This window comes from Zootoca vivipara, chromosome 6, assembly GCF_965207765.1.
Source record: "Zootoca vivipara chromosome 6, rZooViv2.hap1.1, whole genome shotgun sequence".
Classification (NCBI taxonomy): domain Eukaryota; kingdom Metazoa; phylum Chordata; class Lepidosauria; order Squamata; family Lacertidae; genus Zootoca; species Zootoca vivipara.
In genome coordinates this window covers 85,384,350-85,409,390 of record NC_142589.1, presented here as the reverse complement: position 1 = coordinate 85,409,390, position 25,041 = coordinate 85,384,350, and the positions used below count along the sequence as shown (strand labels likewise).

At 50.0% G+C, this 25,041-nt stretch overlaps 1 protein-coding gene across 1 annotated transcript in view; it reads left to right on the top strand.

Annotated features, from left to right (window-relative positions):
* The first annotated feature begins 2,139 nt into the window (after positions 1–2,139).
* GRIN3B (glutamate ionotropic receptor NMDA type subunit 3B) overlaps positions 2,140–25,041 on the top strand; it is a 38,128-nt gene continuing 15,226 nt past the window's right edge. Inside the window, exons 1-3 of the mRNA XM_088672922.1 lie at positions 2,140–2,625; positions 20,954–21,549; positions 22,915–23,197. Of these exons, the coding sequence (XP_088529048.1) occupies positions 2,140–2,625; positions 20,954–21,549; positions 22,915–23,197 (1,365 nt within the window). The remainder of the gene's footprint in view (positions 2,626–20,953; positions 21,550–22,914; positions 23,198–25,041) is intronic.

Sequence of the window (25,041 nt, the reverse complement as noted above, 5' to 3'; positions counted from 1 at the left end):
GGGTGCCTCTCCCCCCCCCCTTTTTTTTAGAATTGTAATTAATTTTTTTAATTAGAATTAAAAATTAATTACAATGGCTACATACAAATTCAATAAAAAAGAAAACAGCACAAAGCAATACATGGTGCAACAAATGCTTCTGTTTTAGTAGGGCTGCTACATTACCGGGATTTCAAAGGTGGAATTGACCTCCAGGGGGAATGAATTTATCCTGGATCTTAGGAAAATAGTGGGTTTTTTTGGTATTTTTGTTTAAAAAACAAAAGCCCAACAACTTTGGGGTTTGTTTAAAAAAGCTCAACAATTTTGGAGTCTTCCTAAAAAAGAGCATTTTAGTAGATGCATTTACTAATTTTAGAAGATGCCTTTCCTTGCAAGAGAGAGGAATGCTGCTTCCTAGATTAATGCGCATATATCTCAATTTACCAGTCTTTTGACCAGGTTTTTTTTTTTGTATATCACATGAGTTTTAAAAGTATCCTTGTGAATTTTATAAATTTTATGACTCTAAATATGAACAGGAGGCTTTTAATAAGAACACAGTTGGGGGGGGGTGCCCACGGCATTCTGCATATGTTCAGAGCAGCTCTTTCCACTTTTTGCAACCTGGAGCCTGAACAAAATCTATGCTGAACCCAGCAACTTGCTTCCATCAGTGGGCAGCCAAAGTGATAGCGAACACTTTTCCCTCTTCTGTTGATCTCAACATCTGTTGTTCCAGAGGTAGACTGTTTCTGAACCTGGAGACAGTGACTCCATTCTGCTGTTCTACCAAACACGGGAGTAACCAGGGGGGGGGGCAACCAACAAAAACCTGGCTACGCCCATGGTACCTAAGGTAATGCCCCTCTACTGACCTCTAATTACTGTAGTGGATTCGGATAATTGCATCAGAACTATCTTTTTAGCGGTTTTGGGTGCACATGTCCTGTGTCGGCATCACCAACCCTGCCTTCCTCTTCACTCTGTGTATGCTCAGAGATTCTTTTCCTTTTCATCTGACACTCCCCCCGCGTTTCTTAAAAAAGTCTGGTGGGCCCCAGCCCAGCCCAGCCCAAGTCTTCTCCCACCTCTGTGCTTTCTAGCACCTTCTCCGAACTTTGCACGTGCCCATAGACACACACACACGCGCAGTCTGCTTTCCAACGGAGCTGGAGCCGAGCTCGCCCTCAACCTCGCCTCCTTTTACGATCTTTCTCAGCAGCTTCTATTCCGATCCCCTGTCCCCTGCACTCTGCACATGCTCTGTGTGACCATTCCCTTCGCATCTCCTCTCCTCTTCCTCGCTTTGCCTCATTCCTTCACCCCTTTCCCCTCTCCGCACTCTGCACATACCCAGAGCCCACCGAGCTCACGTCCCTCCTTCCCCCTGCACTCTGCACATGCTCGGCCTGCCGCATTCCCTCCCCACAGCGCCACCGGGGCTCCTCCCTCGCCGCCTCGCCTCTCTTGCTCTCCCGCGCTCTGTGTATGCCCAGAGAGTGTGAGACTCCTTCCTCGCCTCGCGCCGTCTGCATCTCCTTGGACGAAACGCAACCTCTCACCTCACCTAGATGACCCTTCCAACTCTGCAATTCTAGGTTTCTGCGATTCTTCCTCGCCCGCGCTCTGTGCATGCCCAGAGGCAGGCTCTTCCTTCTCTCTGCTTCCTCGCCTCGCGCCGTCTGCATTTCCTTCGCCGAAACGCAGATGCAGCCTATATATGTGTGCTTATTATGTGCGCGTTTTCCGCCTGTGCCAACCAGCGCTTCTCCTCTCCAACAGGCTGACGGGGGTGCCATCATCTCCCAAATATCATCTTCATCCCCAGGTTGGCAGGGTCGCCCTCTGCCGCCCCTAGCGGCGCTCTCCCGCCAGAGCAGCCTCCAGCTCCGCCTGGAGAGCGAGCGAGCAGCAGCCAGAGCGCGAGAGCCGAGGCGCAGCGGCGGCAGCGGCGTTTGGATAGGGCGGGGGGGACCTCACTTTCCCTCTGCTCCTGCTCTTTCCCTCTGCTCCTGCTCTGCCCCACTTCAGCGGCCCCTGATGGGCGGGCGCTGGGAGACCCCCTCCCGACTGCCTCCTTAGGGGACCCCCCACCCAGCCCGGGTGGGGGGGCGGGCGCAGGGGTTGCGCGCCCCTGCGCCTTGCGCGCCCTGCCCTATGGAGAGGCGCCGAGCACTTTGCTGCTGGTGGTGCCTGTCGCTCCTGCTGGCGGGGCAGCCGGCGGCCCGGGGGCACCCGCAGCCGTGCCACATCCTGGCACGGATCGGGCACACTGTGCGCCTGGGCGCCCTGCTTCCCCGCGCGGGGGAAGCCGAAAGCCGGGCGCGCAACGCCCTAGCCCGCGCCAGCCGCACAGCAACCTCCGCGCTGCCCTACAACCTCAGCCTCGAGGTGGTCCCCGGGGCGCCCCGTCAGAGGGACCCGGCCTCGCTGGCCCGCTGGCTGTGCCAGGCGCTGGTGGTGCGCGGAGTGGCCGCCGTGCTCGCCTTCCCCGCGTCCCGCAGGGAGCTGCTCCAGTTGGACTTCGCCGCCGCCTTCCTCGAGATCCCCTTCGTCAGCATTCGGGAAGAGGAGGAGGAGGAGGAGGAAGGGGAAGGAGGAGGGAGACAAAGTGCGAAGACCCCCATGCCCTTCAGGAGCCGGGTAAGGAGAAAAATACCCTCTCTTTTTTTATTTAAAAAAACCCTCTCCTGATGGAGAGCCTCCTAGGGCAAGAGCAGTCTACCAGCCAACGAGCAAGATTGACTTAGGCAGGGCTTTTTTCCAGCTGGAACTCACCAGAAACCTCTCATGTGGGCGCCATGAGCGTAGCAAGGATTTATGTTGTGGGGACAGGTTTTGTAGGCAGAACCGAGCTTTGTGAAACAATTGGTCAGTTAGTTAAGTATTTGTATTTATTTACTTGATTTAGGGGGATGCAGCTGCCCCCTGCCAACCTTGGCTATGCCTCCATTGCCATTATAAGAGAACAAGGGAGGTGTTCATGGTGAGTTCTGGCGCCTCTTTCTCTATAAAAATAGCACTGGATTTAGGGATCATGGAATTGAAGAGCTGGAAAGGGTCCCAGGGTCATCTAGTCCAACCCCCTGCAGTGCAGGAATCCTGCCCACAGATATCCTGGGCTCACATAACTGACCTTCTGGTTAGGTTCCTTGAGTGGTGGACCTGGAAGGGACTTTGTGGGTCATGCGGTGCAGTGACCACCCTGCTGTGCAGAAATCGCAGCTTTGATTAGTTACGTGGTTGAACCTCCACATTCAAGGGCAGTCTACCTTGGAGAGGCCTCAGGGACAGGTAGCTAAATGTGGCTATTATTGCCCTTCAGGTGGAAGGCATCCCTCCCTGTCAGAGAGCCTGCTCACAGGATTCTGCTCACAGAATGATAGAATTGTAGAGTTGGAAGGAATCTCAAGGGCTGCCCCTTGCAGCTTTGAATGGTTGGTGTCTAGGAACATCCACAATCAGGAGCACTCTATCTTGGAGTCACCCAGGCAGCGCACAGGCTAAATGTGACTATTAATTTAAAATAAAAAAATTCCTTCAGTAGCACCTTAAAGACCAACTAAGTTTTTATTTTGGTATGAGCTTTCGTGTGCATGCACACTTCTTCAGATACAGTGAAATATGAAATATTTAAAATACTTCTCCGCCGCCTCCCATCATAAGCAAAGGCCACAGCAGGTTACAGCTACATTACGAAAGGTAATAATGTAATATGATCTATTATTTTTTATTGTCCTGAAATACTTGTTATTCTTATTACTTGCATGACTCATTAATACTGCTGTGATTGTGGCCGTCGTACCATTTCATAATGCAGTATTGTGTTCTTTTCTCATAATGCAAGAGTTATTATTACAGTATTTACATAGCTTATAATACAACTGTACTGTATTAATTGTATGTAAGGCTACACACAGGATCATAGAACTGTAGAATTCAAAGGGACCCCCATGGGTCATCTAGTCCAACCCTCTGCAATGCAGGATTCATGTCCACTCAGAATTAAGTCCCACTTGTAGCCATGGGGCTTACTCCTGAATAAGCAGGTAAAGGATTGCAGCCCAAGTGGCTGTTAATTTACATGTCTGGGGTCAATCTTACGTGAGGGTCCTGGACGGAGGGGGAGAATTGGCAAGGAATGTCTGCAGCTATTAGTTATGATTAATAATACTTTTATTATTTCGATCCATGAGCTTCCATGTTTGGGAGAAGTCTACCTCTGAGGACCAGAGGCTGGCAAAAGGCAGCAGAGCAGAGTTGTGAGTACACCTGGCGAACCTCCATTGCAGGGGCAGTCTACCTCGGTTGGAGCGAAAGGACCTCCTCTATCAGCAATGTTGCCAGCAGCCTTTTCGGTCCTTCCCCTCGAGAGGTTGGCTGCATCTGAAGCTGGAAGTTCGAGAGAAATTGGTCAATCGCAAATGCCCATTTTGCACCCCTGCTAAGAGGAGGTTGTGGGTGGATAATAAGTGGTCAAGGATAATAAGCGATGGGTATTCCTTTCCCTGGTTGGCTGGACTAGATGGAGACCTCTCTTGGTATTTCTTCTTGAAGTGAATGGAAATATATAATGATGATGATGTACCCAAGGATCATCCAGTCCAGTCCTCTGCAATGCAGTAATAAAAATTAATAAATAGCAACAAACCCTGCCCTTAAAAAACACACCCTGAACCTTATTAGACTTTGCATTGCAGGGGGTTGGACTGGATGACCTTTGGGGGTACCTTCCAACACTATAACGAAACTGAGCCTCTCCATATAGACATAGTCTACCTTTGAGCACCAGCCACCGGGGACTAGGAAGGCAGCATCGCCTTTATTCCATATTGGGGTCCTTTCTGAGGACATGGATCTGTCTCCTGTTTGGAAGCAGACTTTTGGTCCTTTTGCCCCAATCCCAGCGAGGCCACACACACCCCGCCGCCCCACCCCCCACCCCGTTCTTATTTTTGAGGGATTGATCAGCAAAGCCTCTGCATCCAGGGGTAGTCTACCCCCTGATGCTGCGGACAAAGAATTAGTGGACATCCATTTTGCATCCCACTGTTAGAGACAGGAAACTGGGGTGGGTGAAACCCTTCCCCTCCCCAGCCTGATTTTCCTTTCTCACACCTGTTCAGCTTGAACCCAATGTTGGCCCTACTCAGAGTAGACATACTGAAATGAAAGGCACTGCTTACTCGAGATGATTAATCCCAGTAAGTGAGGCACAACCCAACAGGGTGGGTTTTTAATGGTGGGTTTTACTTTTAATGCTGTGATTGATGCAAGAGGCGTCCGATCGCCCCGCTCTGGAATAAACAGACGCAGCAGCTGAGCAGTTGTTCAATAAAAAAGAAAGAACCAAGCCTGTTGATGGGATGTCATGCTCAAAGAGGCTCTGGGCCCCAGGAGCTGTTTGTGGCTCATAAATCAATGGGAAGATAGGAAAGCAGAGGGGGTGCGTGTGGGTGTAATCCTGCTACAGTCCTCTGCCAATTCATGCTGGGAGTCAGTAATCCTCCCATTAAGCTGGTCTGTACTACAGCTATAGATACAGATACCGGAAGATTCACTGGATAGCTCAGCTGGTTACAGCACGGTGCTGAGAACGCCAAGGTTGCAGGTTCGATCCCCGTACGGGGAGGCTGCATTGCAGCGGGTTGGACTAGATGACCCTCAGGGCCCCTTCCGACTCCGCGAGTCTGTGATTCTATATAGATATCCCTCCTCTGCACACATGAGCCCCTGCTGCTGCATTCCGGTGGCCCAAAGCCACCAGGAACCCCATCTGTGCCAGGATCCGGTAGCTCTTGGCCGTTCTGCTTTTAATTTTGTTTCTTAACGGGAAGGGATTTGGTAGCTCTCGGCCTGGGAAGTTGATTTATATCAGAGGAGACGGTCTAGCTCAGGGCAGAGACTCTCTGTGGGTCTCTGGCTGGGAGGGGGTGGGTCTCTCTCTGGAGACGCCTCAAACCTGGGACTTTGTGTGTGTATGTGTGCAAAGCAGGGGACCTCGCTGCTGAGCTGTGGGGCCTTTGCCCCCTAAAATGAAAAGATGTTGGTCCTCAAGATTCTGGTTTGAACAGGGTTACCAGAAGCTCAGATCCTTGGCCCTTCAAAATTAGTGTTACCTGCACTAACTGGCAGTGTTTCAGGAAAAGAGAGGCGTTCCCAACTGAGCATGGAACCCAGGACTCTCCAGGTGCAAGGTGGTGGCCCCTCTCTGTATGTGAACAATGCCTTTCTTCCAAGGAGGCAACATTCAGAGCCTTGTTATCACAACCACCCTGAGAGATAGCTGAGGTAAAGAGAAAATAACTGCCCCCCCTCTGCCAACCAAGGTCGCCCAGTGAGCTTTGTTGACAGAAGGCAATTTGAACCCAGCACACTCTGCTTCTTCTTCCTCCACCACGCTAGCCATTGCACCACACCACCCCTGAGAGCTGAGAAGCGGCAGCTTTGCTACCGCATAGCTCAGTCTGTAGAGCATGAGGCTCTTAATCTCAGGGCTGTGGGTTCGAGTCCCACATTGGGTGAATGTTTCCTGCGTTGCAGGGGGTTGGACTTGATGACCCTTGGGGGTCCCATCCGCCTCTACAATTCTGCAGTTCTGTGTTCTTAATACCCTGGGTCAAAACAGAACCCCCCTCCCTCTGGCAAGCAGGCCTAGTGCAAAGACTCTGTCCCTTGTTTTCCCAGTAGATGACAGCAAGGAAATCGTTCAGTGTTTTGTTTTGTTTTTGCAAAACTCAGAGGGAGCCCCCCCCCCAAAAAAAACTCTCCTTCAATGCATGGGGAGTGCAATTGCAGCGGGGATAGGGGAAGAAATTGCTAATCAATATGTGCTGGGGCACCAGGACCTTGTCACAGCAGCACCCGTCTAATGCAGCTTCTAGGGACAGCAGCACCCAAACACCTTATGGATTTGGGGACCAAAAGATAGCCAAATCCGGTGTAAAGACTGGGGTGGAATCTGGTTCCAGCTTTAGAAGGGGTTGGTTGTTTTGTGACACCAAACACAAGCTCAGGTCTCCTTCTCCCTCTCAGCTGCTGTTTGGAAAAATCCAGGAATTATTCCAAGATGATAAATAGTAATATCCTCCCGGGGTCGTGCCAAGATCTGGGGGCAAAGAGAGGGATTTGATTTGATTTGATTCTTTCTTTCTTTTCTGTTTGTTTCCCCTCCTTTCAATTGCGCCGTCTTGTCGCCAGGACATTAGTGATCTCAGAGAATTCCTTCCTCGTCGCTGGTTTCCTTTGGTCCAATTCCCCGCAGCCAATATAGGCAATCTGTATTTTGCTCACAGGTTCTCAATGGGGGAAGGAGGGAGAAAAAAAACACCAATTCCCTCTCCGCGCAGAGGCAAAAGGCTCAATTTTAAACGGGCTTCCAAATAAACCTGAAAAAGAAAAGCACAGCCTCTTTCAAACATCACATTTTCAGACCTGTGAGGTGCATGTTTCCCGGGGGGCTGGATGCAGAGAGGTGCAATCTTGTGGCATTTAAGATCACAAGAAGTCCAGCTTCCTATCTCCACAGCAGCCAGTCAGAAGCCTCAAGGGGAAGCCCACAAGCATAATAATAACAATAACAATAATTTTATTATTTATACTCCACCCATCTGGCTGGATTGTCCCAGCCACTCTAGGCAACTTCCGACACATAATACCAAAGATTAAAACATCCCCATACAGGGCCTCCTTCAGATGTCTACTAAAAGTCATGTGTTTATCTCCTTGACATCTGATGGGAGGGCATCCCACAGGGCGGGCGCCACCACCGAGAAGGCCCTCTGCCTGGTTCCCTGTATCCTCACTTTTCGCAGTGAGGGACCTGCCAGAAGGCCCTTGGAGCTGGACCTCCATGTTTGGGCTGGACGATGGGGGTGGAAATGCTCCTTCAGGTATCCTGGGCCGAGGCCATTGAGGGCTTTCAAGGTCAGCACCAACACTGACCTTGGAAACGTACTGGGAGCCAATGTAGATCTTGCAGGACTGGTGTTATATGGTCCCAGTCACCAGCCTGGCTGCCGCATTCTGGATTAGTTGTCATTTCGGAGTCACCTTCCAAGGTAGCCCCACGGAGAGCGTCCCCTTCTCCTAGCGCCCTCAATCTTTCCCAACATCAGGGTCTTTTCCAGGGAGTCTTCTCTTCTCATGAGGTGGCCAAAGTATTGGAGACTCAGCTTCAGGATCTGTCCTTCCAGTGAGCACTCAGGGCTGATTTCCTTCAGAATGGAGAGGTTTGATCTTCTTGCAGTCCATGGGACTCTCAAGAGTCTCCTCCAGCACCAGAATTCAAAAGCACCCATTCTTCGGCGATCGGCCTTCTTTATGGTCCAGCTCTCACTTCCATACATCACTACTGGGAAAACCAGACCTTTGTTGGCAAGGTGATGCCTCTGCTTTTTAAGATGCTGTCTAGGTTTGTCCTTGCTTTTCTCCCAAGAAGCAGGCGTCTTATAATTTTGTGACTGCTGTCACCATCTGCAGTAATCAAGGAGCCCAAGAAAGTAAAATCTCTCACTGCCTCCATTTCTTCCCCTTCTATTTGCCAGGAGGTGATGGGACCAGCGTCCATGATCTTGGTTTTTTTGATGTTGAGCTTCAGACCATATTTTGCGCTCTCCTCTTTCACCCTCAATAAAAGGTTCTTTAATTCCTCCTCAACTTTCTGCCATCAAGGTTGTGTCTACATGTCTACGGTATATGAATTTCTGAAGTTTTCCCAGGGAGCCAGTACATAGATACATTTATCAGTGAATTGTGACATTTGGTATTGAGCAGCAGAGGCCCTTTGAATAGATAGGAAGGACCTGTGATGAAGTGTTTTGTGGGGACAAATCACAAAAGTCACAAAAGTGATTGTGCTGATTTTGGTAGTGGGGCTGTATGTGTATGATATCTGCTGGAGGGGCAACCCCACCCCCCCAACCTATACATAAATTCCCGCAACAAGCGCATTGCAGTAGTCCAAGTGGGAGATAACCAGGGCATGGACCACTCTGGCAAGACAGGGATCAGGCAGGGAGGGTCTCAGATGGAGCTGGCAGACAGCTGCCCTGGATGAAGAATTGACCTGCGCCTCCATGGGCAGCGGTGAATCCAAAATGACCCCCCAGGCTGCACACCGGGTCCTTCAGGGGCACAGTTACCCCACCCAGGACCAGGGAGTCCCCCACTCCCTGTCCTCCAGAAACAGAACTTCTGCCTTGTTGGGATTCAACCTCAATCCGTTAGCTGCCATCCATGTGAGAGCAATAGTCTTCTCCCACACTTGTTTAGCACTGTTCTAAGGTAGACTGGCTCTGTTCATGCAAGCTCCATTGAGGAATCATAAGAAACCATGGGTGTAGACAGGGGGGGGCAGGAGGGGGCAGCTGCCCCCCCCTAGAAGCAAAAAATTATTGTATTTTACAGACCATAACCAATACTTTGCCCCTCCAAAAACTGAAGTGGAAAGGGCTTTGCTTTAGCAAGAGCAGCTCTCCACTTGCTGGGGGCGGGAACACAGCTGTAACAAAAACACATCAAATAAATAAAGCAAAGTGGCTACCAGTACTTAAGGTCCACCCTATTCACCCTATTGTTATTCAGTGGGAGTTGTTAATGGGCATTCAGGGATCGCATTAACAGTTCTATTGGCGATTTAATGAGGGTGCAGAGGATTCAATTTGACTAAGGTGGCCCTGCAAGGCTAAAAGGAAGTGAATAAGAAGGGGGGGGGTGTAGCTTTGATAGACACAGTGATGTTTATAAAAAGCATTGGTGTTCCAGTCTGCCCCTCCTCCTGCATCTGTATACTGTAAATCAGGGGTGGCCACCTCCCAAGAGACTCGGATCTACTCACAGAGTTAAAAACTGGGAGTGATCTACCCGCTTTTGGGGGGTTCAGGTCAAAGCTGTTGAGTTTTTTTAAGGAAGGGAAGCCCTGTTTTGGGGGGTTTAGGTCAAACTTGTTGAGCTTCTTTTAGGAGGGAGGGAGGCCCATTTTTGTTTAGGGCTTCAGGTCATAGTTCAGCTTTTTTTAGGGAGGAGGAAAAATTTGGGGTGAGCTTTTTTTAGGGGTGCCAGTGATCTAGCAGTGATCTACCACAGACATCCAGTGATCTACTGGTAGATCACAATCTACCTGTTGGACGTGCCTGCTGTAAATCAAGCAGAGAGAAAGCTGCTTACAAGGCTCCTGTACAGGTGTACCGGTATCTTCCTCTTGCTGCAGAGTTCTAGCATCACAGCGTCACCCAGAGGCACCCACAAATGTGAGTTATCCCTCTCTCTATTTCTTCCTTCCTTTCCTCCCTCTTCCATCCTCAATAAAATACTGGGGGGGGGGCAGATAAGCCCCACATAAAAAGCCTATCAACATGGGGGGGGATGACTCTTTAAAATACAGTATTTACCAGTAATTTCTTTTGGGGGGGGGGAGGCACCTAGGCCTCTAGGAGTTGGCTGCTATGCCTAGGACAATTCAAGAAAGCAGAATCATGCATATGCTATGGTAATATATCAATAGAATCATGGAATTGTAGTCGAAAGGGACCACAAGGGTCATCTAGTCCAACCCCCTGCAATGCAGGAATTTTTCCCCAATGTGGGGCTTGAACCCACAACATGGTTGAAATATTATGCTGATATGCAGCAACGCCTCGGAGCCATCGAGACTGCGGCCCTGTCTTGCCTCGCCCTTGCCCGCCCTGCCACCCCCTCTCCCCTGCCCGACCCTCCCATCCTCTTGCTGCAGAGTTCCAGCTTCACAGCATCACCCAGAGGCACCCACAAATATGAGGTATCCCTCTCTCTATTATTCCTTCCTTCCCTCCCTCTTCCATCCTTAATAAAATACTGGGGGGGGGGCAGATAAGCCCCACATAGAAAGCCCATCAAAATGGGGGTGTGTGTGACACTTTCAAATACGGTATTTACCAGTAATTGGGGGGGGGGATGAGGCACCTAGGCCTCTAGGATTTGGCTGCTATGCCTAGGAGTAGGACAATTCAAGAAAGCAGAATGATGCATATGCTATGGTAATATATCAATGGAATCTTAGAATTGTAGTCGGAAGGGACCACAAGGGTCATCTAGTCCAACCCCCTGCAATGCAGGATTTCCCCCCCAAGGTGGGGCTTGAACCCACAACATGGTTGAAATATTATGCTGATATGCAGCAACGCCTCGGAGCTGTCGTGACTGCGGTCGTGCCTTCCCTCGCCCTCACCCGCCCTGCCACCCCCTCTCGCCTGCCCGACCCTCCCGTCCTCTTGCTGCAGAGTTCCAGCATCACAGCGTCACCCAGAGGCACCCACAAATATGAGTTATCCCTCTCTCTATTTCTTCCTTCCTTCCCTCCCTCTTCCATTCTTAATAAAATATGGGGGGGGCAGATAAGCCCCACATAGAAAGCCCATCAACATGGGGGGGATGACTCTTTCACATACGGTATTTACTAGTAATTGGGGGGGGGAGGCACCTAGGCCTCTAGGAGTTGGCTGCTATGCCTAGGAGTAGGACAATTCAAGAAAGCAGAATGATGCATATGCTATGGCAATATATCAATAGAATCATAGAATTGTAGTCGGAAGGGACCACAAGGGTCATCTAGTCCAACCCCCTGCAATGCAGGAATTTTTTCCTAAGGTGGGGCTTGAACCCACAACATGGTTGAAATATTATGCTGATATGCAGCAACGCCTCGGAGCCGTCGTGACTGCGGCCGTGCCTTGCCTTGCCCTCGCCCACCCTGTCACCCCCTCTTGCCTGCCCGACCCTCCCGTCCTCTCCAGCCAAGCAGGGTAGCCGCCGCCGTTGCCAGCCCCAGAAGCACAAGGTGGCCGCTGCCGCCGCTGCCGCCACCACGATGTCGCCAGGCCAGCTGGCCCTGTAGCCCCGCCCACGTTCCCACTTTGTGGCCCCGCCCCTGAATGATCATGGCTTGCCCCCCCCTAGTTTTGATCCTGGCTACGCCCTTGTAAGAAACTCAGAAGAGTTTGGATCAGGCCAATGGGCCACTTAGTCCAGCCTCCTGTCCTCACAGAGGCCAACCAGATACCCCAAATGGGAAGTCCCCCCCCCCCAAGCAAGACCTGAGTGCCACAAGGCAGAAGTTCTGTTTCTGGAGGACAGGGAGCCAGTGTGATGTAGTGGTTAAGAGCAGTGGACTCGTAATCTGGTGAACCGGGTTTGATTCCCTGCTCCTCCACATGCAGCTGCTGGGTGACCTTGGGCTAGTCCAGGCATAGGCAACCTTGGCTCTCCAGATGTTTTGGAACTACAACTCCCATGATCCCTAGCTAACAGGGCCAGTGGTCAGGGATTAAGGGAGTTGTAGTTCCAAAACATCTGGAGAGCCAAGGTTGCCTATGCCTGGGCTAGTTACACTTCTCTGAAGTCTCTCAGCCCCACTCACCTCACAGAGTGTTTGTTGTGGGGGAGGAAGGGAAAGGAGAATGTTAGCCGCTTTGAGACTCCTTCGGGTAGTGATGAAGCGGGATATCAAATCCAAACTCTTCTTCTTCTTCTCCCCACTTGCCATTCTCAGCAACTTGTGCTCAGAGATGTTGTTGTTTAGTCGTGTCCGACTCTTCGTGACCCCATGGACCATAGCACGCCAGGCACTCCTGTCTTGCACTGCCTCCCGCAGTTTGGTCAGACTCATGTTCGTAGCTTCGAGAACACTGTCCAACCATCTCATCCTCTGTCGTCCCCTTCTCCTTGTGCCCTCAATCTTTCCCAACATCAGGGTCTTTTCCAGGGAGTCTTCTCTTCTCATGAGGTGGCCAAAGTATTGGAGCCTCAGCTTCACTGCCTCATATGCTGGAGGCAGAACATTTGGCCACCAATAGGTTCTTGCAAAGCCCCATTTGCACGGCAGGTTTAGCAGCAGCGGTGTTGTTAATTCCCCAAGATCCATCCTGCCTTCTTTGCCTTGCTCTTTAGAACGCAACAGCCATTCCTTGGACGTTGCCACACATCCATCCGTCAAGAAGCCCAGTAGGGGTTGAGGTTCCAGCTAAAAAAATAAATAAAATAAAAATACATTTGGCAACTTTTCCGGAGGTTTTTTTTTTTTTACCTTGACATAGCTCCCTTCTGCCGTGAAAAATATCCTCGTTATGGAGCAGATAACTTCTGGATCCAAGGTAAACTGACATCGTAGATCTCTCTCCTGCAACAAATGAAAGATGAGTCAACACGGCCATATCTTGGCAAGGCGAGGTCTCCCATTTGCAGCGGAGAGGCTGCACAGATGAGGAGAGAGGGAAAGAGTTGGGCTGAAATAGGATAGAGGTGGCTTCAGGGCAGAGCACGGTCTATTGTGTGACACCGGGGGGGGGGGGAGTTAACTTCCCCTTGGCCTGTAGATTTCTCCATGCCTGGTCTTTGAAGGGACACTTTCCTTCTCCGAAGGAAATGCCTCTTCCCAATGGTGGCATTCTTCTAATCTCTCAAGCTTTGTTTGGCCCTGACAAAGCCACACAGCACAGGCAATATAGAATCGTAGAGTTGGAAGGGACCTGAGGCTCATCTAGTCCAACCCGCAGGAATGCAGAAAAATGCTGGCGTATTATTTATACCCCGCCCCTATGACTGGGTTGGCCCAGCCACTCTGGGCAGCTTCCAACATATAATAAAACATGAAACATTTTAAAAAACCTTCCCCATCCAGGGCTGCTTTCAGATGTCTTCTGTTTAGTTACCGTAACTCATCTCCTTGGCTCTGGGGTCGAATTTCTCCATACCTTCCAACATTTCCCCGATGGAAATAGGGACTTCCTAAGGAAAAGCAGGACATTCTGGGGTAAAATCAGAAAATGGGACAACTTCCGTAAATCCGGGACTGCCCCTGGAAAATAGGGACACTGGGGGGTCTGGCCTTGGGGAGAGGGGCAAATATATAAAAGGATGTAATATAGAGGAGAGAGAAAGGTTGTTTTCTGCTGCTCCAGAGAAGCGGACACGGAGCAATGGATTCAAACTACAAGAAAGAAGATTCCACCTAAACATTAGGAATAACTTCCTGACAGTAAGAGCTGTTCGGCAGTGGAATTTGCTACCAAGGAGTGTGGTAGAGTCTCCTTCTTTGGAGGTTTTAAAGCAGAGGCTTGACAGGCATATGTCAAGAATGCTTTGATGGTGTTTCCTGCTTGGCAGGGGGTTGGACTGGATGGCCCTTGTGGTCTCTTCCAACTCTATGATTCTATCCTTTCCCTCCACCCTCCTCTTGTGAGTGTCATTCACTGAGTTCTTTGGAAACCACCAGTTGACATCGAGGGGCCCACAATTAAAACTAGATAGCTGTGTCAATCTGCATCCTTTTGCCTCAAATTGTTACCTTGTCCTTCCCCCCTCACCCCCATTTCACTCTTTGCTAAATAAAAGCAGCCTGTGATTTACCAGGCCAGAGCCTGTCAGCAGAGAGGAAAGCGTTTGCCGAGGGTGACCCCGGGGTCCCGCTGAGTCTCTCCAAAAAGATAACCGGCTTCCATTAGTAAATAATTGCTTTGCCCACTTACGATCTCAAGGACATCCATTGCAGATGACTGCCCCAAGCCTCCTTCTCAGCAGGGTTGGAGTCGCAGCCGTATATTTATGGGGTAGCAGTGGAGTGGGGTTTGGGGAGGGGGCAGAAGATAAGATTTTGCCACATTCGCTGCTGCTGGAAAGTGTGCCATTTGGGGAGGGGGAGAGGCCGACTCCGTAGGCAGCGCGACAAGAAACTTTCTGGGAGTCTGGCTCACTTTCGAAATTTGGGGATCGGGGGCTCATTAGTGCTGCACTTTGATGGGTCTGATGTGGCCCCCAAGACCTCTCCCATGACCCTCAGAGTTCTCCCCAAGCCACACCCCCTCTCCACAGGCCACGCCTCTCACCAGTCCTGCTTTAGTGCTTTTGGCAGCCTGGAAATGTGTCCTTGAGCTCTGAAAATGCGTACCCTCCGACATTTCTCTGATGAAAATAGGGGTGTCCTATTCCATCACCACCACCCTCATTTTATTATTCATACCCAACCCATCTGACTGGGTTAGTGGCAATATTTCAACAGAACCTCCATGGCCTGTCAGCACCTACCTTTGAATACAAGGTCCCATCCCTCCATGGTTTGTGCCATTCCCAAATGTTTCCTTTTCCTACAGAGACGGGTGCCACCAACAGCTCCTATTTGTGTGGCATCATCTTGCAAACCAGGGAGAAAGAACAAGATGAGGCCACAAATCTCTCTTGCAGAAGAGTTGCCACCCGGAATCTGGAGCCTGAGTTAACTTTGGAAAAGCTGCCTGGGCACTTTCCGTTTTCCTCCTGCCTCCTGTCCAAAGCGATATAAATGATGGTTGAACTCGGAGAGGAGGTTTTTATTATGCTGTATTTTCTCTGTCTCCAGACAGTGTATATTAGAAAAGTTCTGGACATGGGCAGCTGGGGCCGGTGGTTCTCCTTGGGACTTGGCTGAAACAGCAACGTCGGCCGAATGAGGAGATCTGGTGGGCTGGAGGAGGCCCACGGGGCTTCAGCTTCCACAGCCCTGTTGTAAAGCCAGGATAGCTCAGTCAGTAGAGCATAAGACTTTTAATCTCAAGGTCATGGGTTCAAGCCCCATGTTGGGCAAAGTGGGTTCAAATAGATGGCCCTCGTGGCCCCTTCCAACTCCACAATTCTATGAGGACCTTGTCCATATCCTCTGAGCTCTAACTTCCCTCTGCCCCAGACTGCATCATGTTCAATAGTCAGTGAAAATGGGAGTGAAGTTGTTAGATCAGGTTCCCCCCTCTCTGATCCAAGCAGCAGCACTGCCATTTCTCCGATGAAAATACAGATGTCCTATTCCATGATAATGATGATGATAATAATTTTATTATTTATGCCCTGCTTATCTGACCCTGCCCCAGCCACTCTGGGTGGCTTCCAAGTTCCAACATATGCAAAAACTTAATAAAACGTTAAACATTAAAAAACTTTCCTATCCAGGGCTGCCTTCAGATGTCTCCAGAAGGTTGTCCAGTTACTTATCTCCTTGGCTCAAGGGTCGCATAACTCTACACCCGCCAACATTTCTCCGATGAAAATAGGGATGTCCTAAGCCTGGACGTGGTTACCGTTTCCAATTCCCTCACCCACCCACCCCAAATTTCCTGCATCACCCACTAACACGGGCACATTTTCTTTAGTGTATTTCATTGTGTTTATCAATCGCTTCCCATTAAAGCATCCCAAAGTGATAAACACTTTAAAAGAAAAAAGAAAAACAGCAATGAAATCGTCAATAAGTGTGGTTCAAGGCGCTCTGTGGAGACGACCTTGACATGGGCTGGAGATTCTTCTTTCTGAGCATTGCTCCTCTTCCACCCCCAGTGTTCAAGAACGCATGTGAGCATGAGGGAAGGCGTCCTGAACCAACCGTGCGTTCTCTCACGCCTCGTGCTGGAATCGTGCTTTGTTTTTATTTATTTTTAGGGGAATGGCTGTAGCTTGGCGTTCTAGCTTAGTATTAGGCAACTCAATTGCTCCAGTTTGAAAAATCAGAATGATGAGGTCCGGAACCTTGACTTGGTGTGTAAAAGAAGGGTGGTGAGTCGCTGGCACAGAGCACATGCCAATCTTGTAGAACGTCCCAGAGCAACATGGGGCTCAGGTGGGGTGAGGAGATGATACCCAAAGGGCTATTCGAAAGCGCATCAAAAGTGCAAGTAGATAAATAGGTACCGCTCCGGTGGGGAGGTAAACGCCGTTTCTGTGCGCTGCTCTGGTTCGCCAGAAGCGGCTTAGTCATGCTGGCCACATGACCCAGAAGCTGTACGCCAGCTCCCTTGGCCAGTAAAGCGAGATGAGCACCGCAACCCCAGAGTCGTCCACGACTGGACCTAATGGTCAGGGGTCCCTTTATCTTTACCTCTACAGTCGTACCTTGGGTTACAAACACCTCAGGTTACGAACACCTTGGGTTATGAACTCCGCAAACCCGGAAGAATTTTCGCTGCGTGTGTGTTCTACGCATGGGCAGAAGTGGCGTGCACGGTTTGCGCATGTGCAAAGCGCGAAAATCGCAGAATTTGCGCTTTGCGCATGCGCAAAATGGCACTTTGGGTTACGACCATTTCGGGTTACGAACTGCGTCCCGGAACGGATCGTGTTTGTAACCCGAGGTACCACTCTATTCCATCATAACAACAACAACAACAACAACTTTCTTATTTATATTGTGTCCATTATATTTATATGGGTTGGCCCAGCCACTTTGGGTGGCTTCCAACATATATAAAAACACAATAAAACATTAAACATTAAAAAACTTCCCTATCCAGGGCTGTTGTCAGATGTCTTCTAAAGGTTGTATAGTGACTTATCTCCTTGGCTCGGGGGCTGCATAACTCCAGACCCACCAACATTTCTCCCATGAAAATAGGGGCAGCCAATGGGAAAGCAGGACGTTCCAGGATCAAATCAGAAACCGGGATGGCTTCTGTAAGTCTTGGACTTTACTGGGAAAGTAGGGACACTTGTAGGATCTGCATAGATCAGTGGTTCTCAAAGGATGTGGCAGGATGGCTCTTGCGGTCCCTTCTAACTCAGCAATTCAATGATTCTGTGTTCCTTTGTAGCTGCATTGTTTTATACTGGGGGTAGGCAACCTAAGGCCCGGGGTCTGGATGCGGCCCAATTGCCTTCTCAATCCGGCCCGCGGACGGTCCAGGAATCAGTGTGTTTTTACATGAGTAGATTGTGTCCTTTTATTTAAAATGCATCTCTGGGTTATTTGTGGGGCATAGGAATTCGTTCTTTTTTTTTCTTTTTCAAAATATAGTCCGGCCCCCCAACATGGTCTGAGTGACAGTGGACCGGCCCATGGCTGAAAAAAGGTTGCTGACCCCTGTTTTATACTTTCTGGATGCCCATGATTATATGACAAATTAGCGGTGTTCTGTGTTATAAATCAAGTACTGCTAGGAGCTGTTGTTGTGTTTTTTGTTTGTTTGTTTTTGTTTACCAACATAGCAAATTTTTATTCCCAAAGTGTCGCCCAGAGAAAAGAAGTTTGAGGACTGCTGGTGGAGAGAATACTGAGCTAGATGAGGAAGATTCATAGAATCATAGAGTTGGAAGGTACCAGGAGGGGTCATCTAGTCCAACCCCCCTGCAATGCAGGGATATTTTGCCCTATGTGGGCCTTGAACCCACGACCCTGAGATTAAGAGTCTCTAGATGGGCTTGATCCAGAAGGGATCTTCAGAATAAAGAGCCATCTGGTCCAGCAACCTTTTCCCACATTCATGATTCTGAAAGGCACCCCTCCTTTTCCGAGGAGAGGAGGGGGATTTCAAACATCCCACCCTCACAAAAGTCCACATCTCTTTTCTATCTCTGGCACAGGTGCGCTTAAACTCTGCTGACCTCTAGTGGCCGCCTGCCTTTTTGCTCTGCTTCCAACTGGGGGCTCACCTTTTTATTATTATTATTATTATTATTATTATTATTATTATTATTATTAGCCACATCTGACTGGGTTGTCCCAGCCACCAAAGGAGAATGGCAGCTGAAATTGATAGAACATGTAGAACTGGCAAGTTTGACGTGCAAAATTGGAGATAAGAAAGAGACCGATTTTTAAAGATGATAGGAAAATGCCTGCAGAATACTTAAGAACTCAGTGTAAAATATGTTAAAACGCAAATAGGATTTGAGTGAGAACAGCAGTGGGGGTGAACTTTCCGTTTTTCTTTTGTGACAAGGGCAAGGTCTATAGTAACTATAATAAGTTAAAGGCCCCTGACCATTAGGTCCAGTCATGACCGACTCTGGGGTTGTGGCGCTCATCTCGCATTATTGGCCGAGGGAGCCGGCGTACAGCTTCCAGGTCATGTGGCCAGCAGGACAAAGCCGCTTCTGGCGAACCAGAGCAGCGCACGGAAACGCCGTTTACCTTCCCACTGTAGCAGTACCTATTTATCTACTTGCACTTTGATGTGCTTTTGAACTGCTAGGTTGGCAGGAGCTGGGTGCTGGGACCAAGCAACGGGAGCTCACCGACCTTCTGATCAGCAAGCCCTAGGCTCAGTGGTTTAGCCCACAGCGCCACCTGGGTCCCTATAGTAACTATAATATGCAGCATAAATTGAAATTCTGGGGGAACCCTGGAGGGAGAGAGGGGAAGTCACAGGTGGAATAATTGATTGCTAAACTTGAAATGATGTTGAATTGTGTGTGTGTGTAATAAAAACCTTTGAGATAGCTGTAGAATAGCCAGCCTCATATAACCAACATGCTTAAGTCTAATTAACACATGATGGAGTTAGTATTTATTCATTTATTAGATTTTTTTTACCACCCTTATTATAAGATCTCAGGGCGGTTCACGGAACAAAATACAGGATAAAAACAAGTAAATAATTGAAACGAAACAGCAAAACAATAACCCCCCTCTTCCTGTAGACACATTAAAAAGGCTGTAGAATATTAATCAGCCTGTAGAATATTAATCAGGTTGTACAATTTTAATCACTATTTTATTTTTTTTAAGTGTCCCATGCTGGGTTGCCAGAACAGAACTGAACAGGCTTAGGATCATCCAGTCGAAGTCCCCACTCTCTGGTCCAGGATGAACAGATTATGCCTGTATATCTTTGACTGTCCCGGGATTGGGGATTTGCAGCTGGCCAAACAGGAACCAGCCAGCTGAGTTGGAGATCCACTGAATCCTAAACTAGATCCCTGCAGATCTTGCTATAGAATTGCCCCTTAAGTGGGAGCTGGGATTTTGGGTTCGTTTTTTATTATGCATTTTGCTTTTTTAAAATCTCATGATTTTCTGTTGCGAACCACCCCGAGATCTATGGATGAAAGGCAGTATACAAATTTAATACATAATAAATAATAACAATACAGTCATACCTCGGTTTAAGTACGCTTCGGTTTGAGTTCTTTCAGTTTAAGTACTCCTCGGACCCGTCTGGAACGGATTAATCCACTCTCCATTACTTTCAATGGGAAAGTTTGCTTCAGGTTAAATACAGACTTCCGGAGCCAATTGTGTACTTAAACCAAGGTACCACTGTAAAGCCAAATTCCTTACTGGTGCCGTGAGACAAATACCACCCTCTACTGCGTTGTTGCCGGTGCAATCCCAACAGCAGATTTAAATTTTAAATAAACAATTAAACAACATTTCAAATTTAGCAATCAATCATTCCACCTGTGACTTCCCCTCCCTCCATGGTTCCCTCAAAATTTCAATTTATGCTGCATGTCATAGTAACTCTAGACCAGGGGTCAGCAAACCTTTTCAGCAGGGGGCCGGTCCACTGTCCCTCAGACCTTGTGGGGGGCCAGACTATATTTTGAAGGGAAAAAAGGAGAATGAATTCCTGTGCCCCACAAATAACCCAGAGATGCATTTTAAATAAAAGCACACATTCTACTCATGTAAAAACACACTGATTCCTGGACCGTCCGCAGGCCGGATTGAGAAGGTGATTGGGCCGGATACGGCCCCCGGGCCTTAGTTTGCCTACCCACACTCTAGACCAGGCACCCCCAAACTTCGGCCCTCCAGATGTTTTGGCCTACAACTCCCATGATCCCTAGCTAAGAGGACCAGTGGTCAGGGATGATGGGAATTGTAGTCCAAAACATCTGGAGGGCCGAAGTTTGGGGATGCCTGCTCTAGACCTTCACCTAATCTCACTATACAAACAAAAAGTTCACCCCCACTGCTGTTCTCACTCAAATCCTATTTGCATTCTAACATTTTTACACTGAGCTTTTAAGTATTCTGCAAACACTTTCCAATCTCCTTTAAAACCGGTTTCTTTCTGATCTCTCATTTTCCACGTCAAAACTTGCCAGTTCTCCATATTCCAGCTGCCATTCTTCTTTGGTCAGTACCACCTCCTCATGCTATTTTTGTGCCCGTAATATTTGTGTTGCCTTGGTTGCGTAAAGAAATCAACGAATAACTCTCTTCCCCGCGCACCCTTCCTTGTTTCTCATCCAGAACCCCTTCCACCTTCACATGGACCGGAGCAACGACTTCGAGACACTCCTGGAGCTGCTGGCTAACATATTCCGCTCCAACAAATGGCACGAGGTCACCCTGGTGCTGTGCCGGGCGTGGGACGTCCCTGCCTTTGTGGACCTGTGGAGCAGCTACGCCGAACTGGAGAGGACGGCTGTGGTGGACCTGAGCTTTCTCGAGGAGACGGAGGCCGCCCGCCTCCTGCGACGCCACTTGGAGGAGTACAGGGAACTTCCGAGCCCCGCTGTGCTCTTTGGCTGCGACGCCCGTCACTCCCAGCTGGTCTTCCGGACAGCCAGGGACCTAGGTGTGCTCCAGGAGTTCCACTGGGTGCTGGGGCAGCCCCAGAATGTGGACGAGCTCCAGACGGAAGGGCTGCCCTTGGGCCTCTTAGCCTATGGGGAGGTGGGCAGGCCATCCCTGGAGAAGTTCGTCCACGATGCAGTGGAGCTGGTTTCGAGGGCCATCTCGAAGGCCGTTTACGTCCGCCCGGACCTCGCCCTCATCCAGAGCATGGTGAACTGCAACGACAAGCACACCGTCGCCTCCGAGTCCTCGGGACGCTACCTCTCCCAGTGAGTAAGCCAGGGGTCCCGGAAATTTGTGATAGCTAGGGGGAAGCCAAAAAAAACATTTTAGAAGACCTGAAAGCAATATCTGTGGCCAGTGCGAGTTCCCGTTCTCAGCAGACTGAGAAGGGGCACTCATCCAGAGGTGGAACAGGCAGAAGAGAAGATTAAGGGGCGATATGATAGCCATGTTCAAATACAGTGATGCCTCGCAAGATGAAATTAATTCGTTCCGCGAGTCGCTTCATCTTGCAATAATTTCATCTTGCTGCGGCAAAAAAAAAAGTCTTTCGAAGCACGGCCATAGAAAACTTCGTCTTGCGAGTCACCGAAAACATCGCAAAACGCTTTCGTCTTGCGAGTTTTTCATTGCGCAAGGCATTCGTCTTGCGAGGTACTGCTGTATATAAAAGGATGTCATATAGAGGAGGGAGAAAGGTTGTTTTCTGCTGCTCCAGAGAAGCGGACACGGAGCAATGGATTCAAACTACAAGAAAGAAGAAAGGATGATCTGCCTTGAGCTCCTGGGAGGAAAAGTGGGGTATGAAGATTTCACCTAAATATTAGGAAGAACTTCCTGATAGTCAGAGCTGTTCGGCAGTGGAATTTGCTACCAAGGAGTGTGGTGGAGTCTCCTCCTTTGGAGGTCTTTAAGCAGAGGCTTGACAGGTGTATGTCAGGAATGCTTTGATGGTGTTTCCTGCTTGGCAGGGGGTTGGACTGGGTGGCCCTTGTGGTCTCTTCCAACTCTATGATTCTAGGTGATTGAGCTTCACCTCTGCATGGGTTGCATGATGCCTGACATAGAGGCAAGCCCAAAACAGGGACCTGTCAAGAGATGTGATAGGCTAAGAATGGGGACTCTTCCAGAGATGCAACAGGCAGGCTCTTCTGTGGGCAGGTGATTCCATTTCTTCTTTGCAGGCACCGGGTGATCTGGCCTGGCAAGCCCTGGCTCCTATAGAGTTGCCTGTGAGAACTGTATCCCTGCAGTGGGAGAGAAAGACTGATCCAATTATGCCCAGAATAGAGATGGAGTCACGGAGGCTGAGTGGTAGGAGGCAGGCCCAGATCCGCAGGCTCCTTTGGAAACCTGGGTGCTCCTCATCAGGCGCATATCACACCAGTCCTGAAGGGTTCGCACTCACGGCCTGTTTACCCCTGTGACAGTTTTAAGGCTCTGCTACTTCCACAAGCTAACATCCAGCTATTGCAGCACGACCAACCGGGAATGTCATATTCCTGCTCCCCTTTCTCTCTCTTGTGGCAGGTAGTTCTGCAAGCTTACATATACAACCAGTGCAGCGTACCCTACCAGGAACCCAGCCTCCTGCTTTCCGCTTCCTTCCTCCCTCTTTCTCTCGGTTCCAGGTTTTTAGCCAACACGTCCTTCCGCGGCCAGACAGGGGAGATCTTCGTGCACAACACGTCCCGCGTCCACACAGATCGCCACTACAAAGTCTGGAGCCTCCTGAGGGACTCTGTGGGGCAGCCCACGTGGGTGACGGTGGGGACCTGGAAAGGGGGCGAGATGGAGCTGGAGGAGGGGACATGGCCCCAGCACCTGCAGCGCAGGAAGCAAGCAGAGGGTTTTTGCCGCATGAAACTGCGTGTGGTGACCTTGGTAGAGCACCCTTTCGTCTTCACGAGAGAGGTGCGTACGAACCAAAAAAGCGCCTGCATTTATTCAAAAGCTGCTGCTTCTTTTTTTTTAAAGGACTCTTGTTTACGTCAGGGGTAAGAGGTGTGGGTCAATGTGTGTAAGGGGGAGGGATTACAGAGAAACCCCCCCCCCATCAGTAGCAGCCCATCTCCAAGCAGTCATGAAAGCGCGGGGTCTGAAGGGGTGAGTCAGGAGACGGAGAAGGAGTGCCAGGGCTCTGGCAGCATTGGAGAGCCACTGCTCCACAGGCAGGAAGAGAGAGAGGCAGGAAGGGTGGACAGGCAGAAGGCAGACCGTAGACCCTTCCCCCCGACACCGGTATTGAGGAGGAGGAGGAGAAAGGGGAGGAGATTCACTGTCCCGAGGCTTTTATGTTGGTCAAAGTCGCGAAAAGGGTCAGTGCCGGATTCTGATTCGGAATGAGAAGACATGAAACCAGCAGCTCGCTACACTGTAAATAATGTGCACTAATAAAGACTTTTGAAAGACAAGCATGTGGAAAGTCGTTACTCGGGAGTAGTCGTAACAACCCTGACAATGTGCATAACAGCCAGTCATTGTGCAACATTCCTCACAGCCTCTTATGCACCTTATGCACAGCGGCTGGGAAATGTACCAAAAGAAAAAAAAAGAGAAAAAAGCAGTCAAGATACACATGCTCCCCAAGGCCTGCTGGCAATTGTCTACATTGACCAGGAAATGTGCAAAATCCCCTCTCCGTGGACAGGTTATGTGCACATTCTCTAGGAAGGCTGGTCAATATGCAGAATGACTGGCTGTTAACACACATTAACCACTCACAGGGAGAGGGTGGCCATCCAGGTCAGACTCAGAGGAGCCCCACTTTCTTAAATTGGTCATGCCCATTGATTTCAGCGGGCCTACTCTGAGTACGACACAACCCATGAGGATGGGGAGACAGGGCCATCATTTTAAGCCAAACTTCCTTGCTGAGCTAGGGCAGGCGTTTTCAACCAGTGTGCCGTGGCACCCTGGGGTGCCTTGAATGATGATCAGGGGTGCAGCGGGCAACACTGTCCCTCTTCCCTTCCCCCCAAAAGCTTGCACAGCTGTTTGTTGCAGCAGCCCTGGCTACAAGCTCTGCAGGCAAATGAATGGTGCTTCTGGGGCTGGCCAGGGGGATGCTGGGTGCCAGGAGCTTAGGCAGCCTTGGAGTAAGCAAGCAGGTGAGGGAGCCCAGCCAGCCAGTTGGGAATGGACAGACAAGTGGGAGGCTGGGCAGCCAGGCAGGCAGGCACTATGGTAGCCTTTCTTGTGCTTGCTGTGTGCAAGGCCTGCCTGGGAGCTGAGTGCCCAGTAGTGCTGAAGGGGAGCTTTTCTGCCATGCAGGCCTGGCAGCGCCCACTGCTGCTCCCAAGGTAAGGTGCTGGCTTCATGTTCAACTTTGGCTGTGGGCATCCTCTTCCCAGGCCCCTGTGGGGCAGTGTGAGGAGGCACCTCTCTTTGGGGTGGGGTCAGCTCAGACCAGGAGCAGCAGCCGTGGCTGCCCAGAGGACTCCCAAGGAGAGGGCAGAGGGGAGGAGGCTGAGGGAACCCTCCACAAGGAAGGGTGTTCAAAAAAGGATAAGAGGCTTCCACCTCTGCAGGCAAGGGGGGAACATATCTGGGCTCCTGAGGCCCACAAGGGTGCTGCAGGAAGAAGGTCAAGGGAGCCGTAGACTCAAAAAGGTTGAAGACCTCTGTCCTAGGGATAAGGAACACCCTGCAGCTTACCTTCCAAGTCCCGGACTGCAGAATCTGGGACCGGCAGCCGTGTGACACCGGAGGTTGTGTCGACGTAACTTCCGGTGTCGCTTTGCCCTTCTATGGGCACC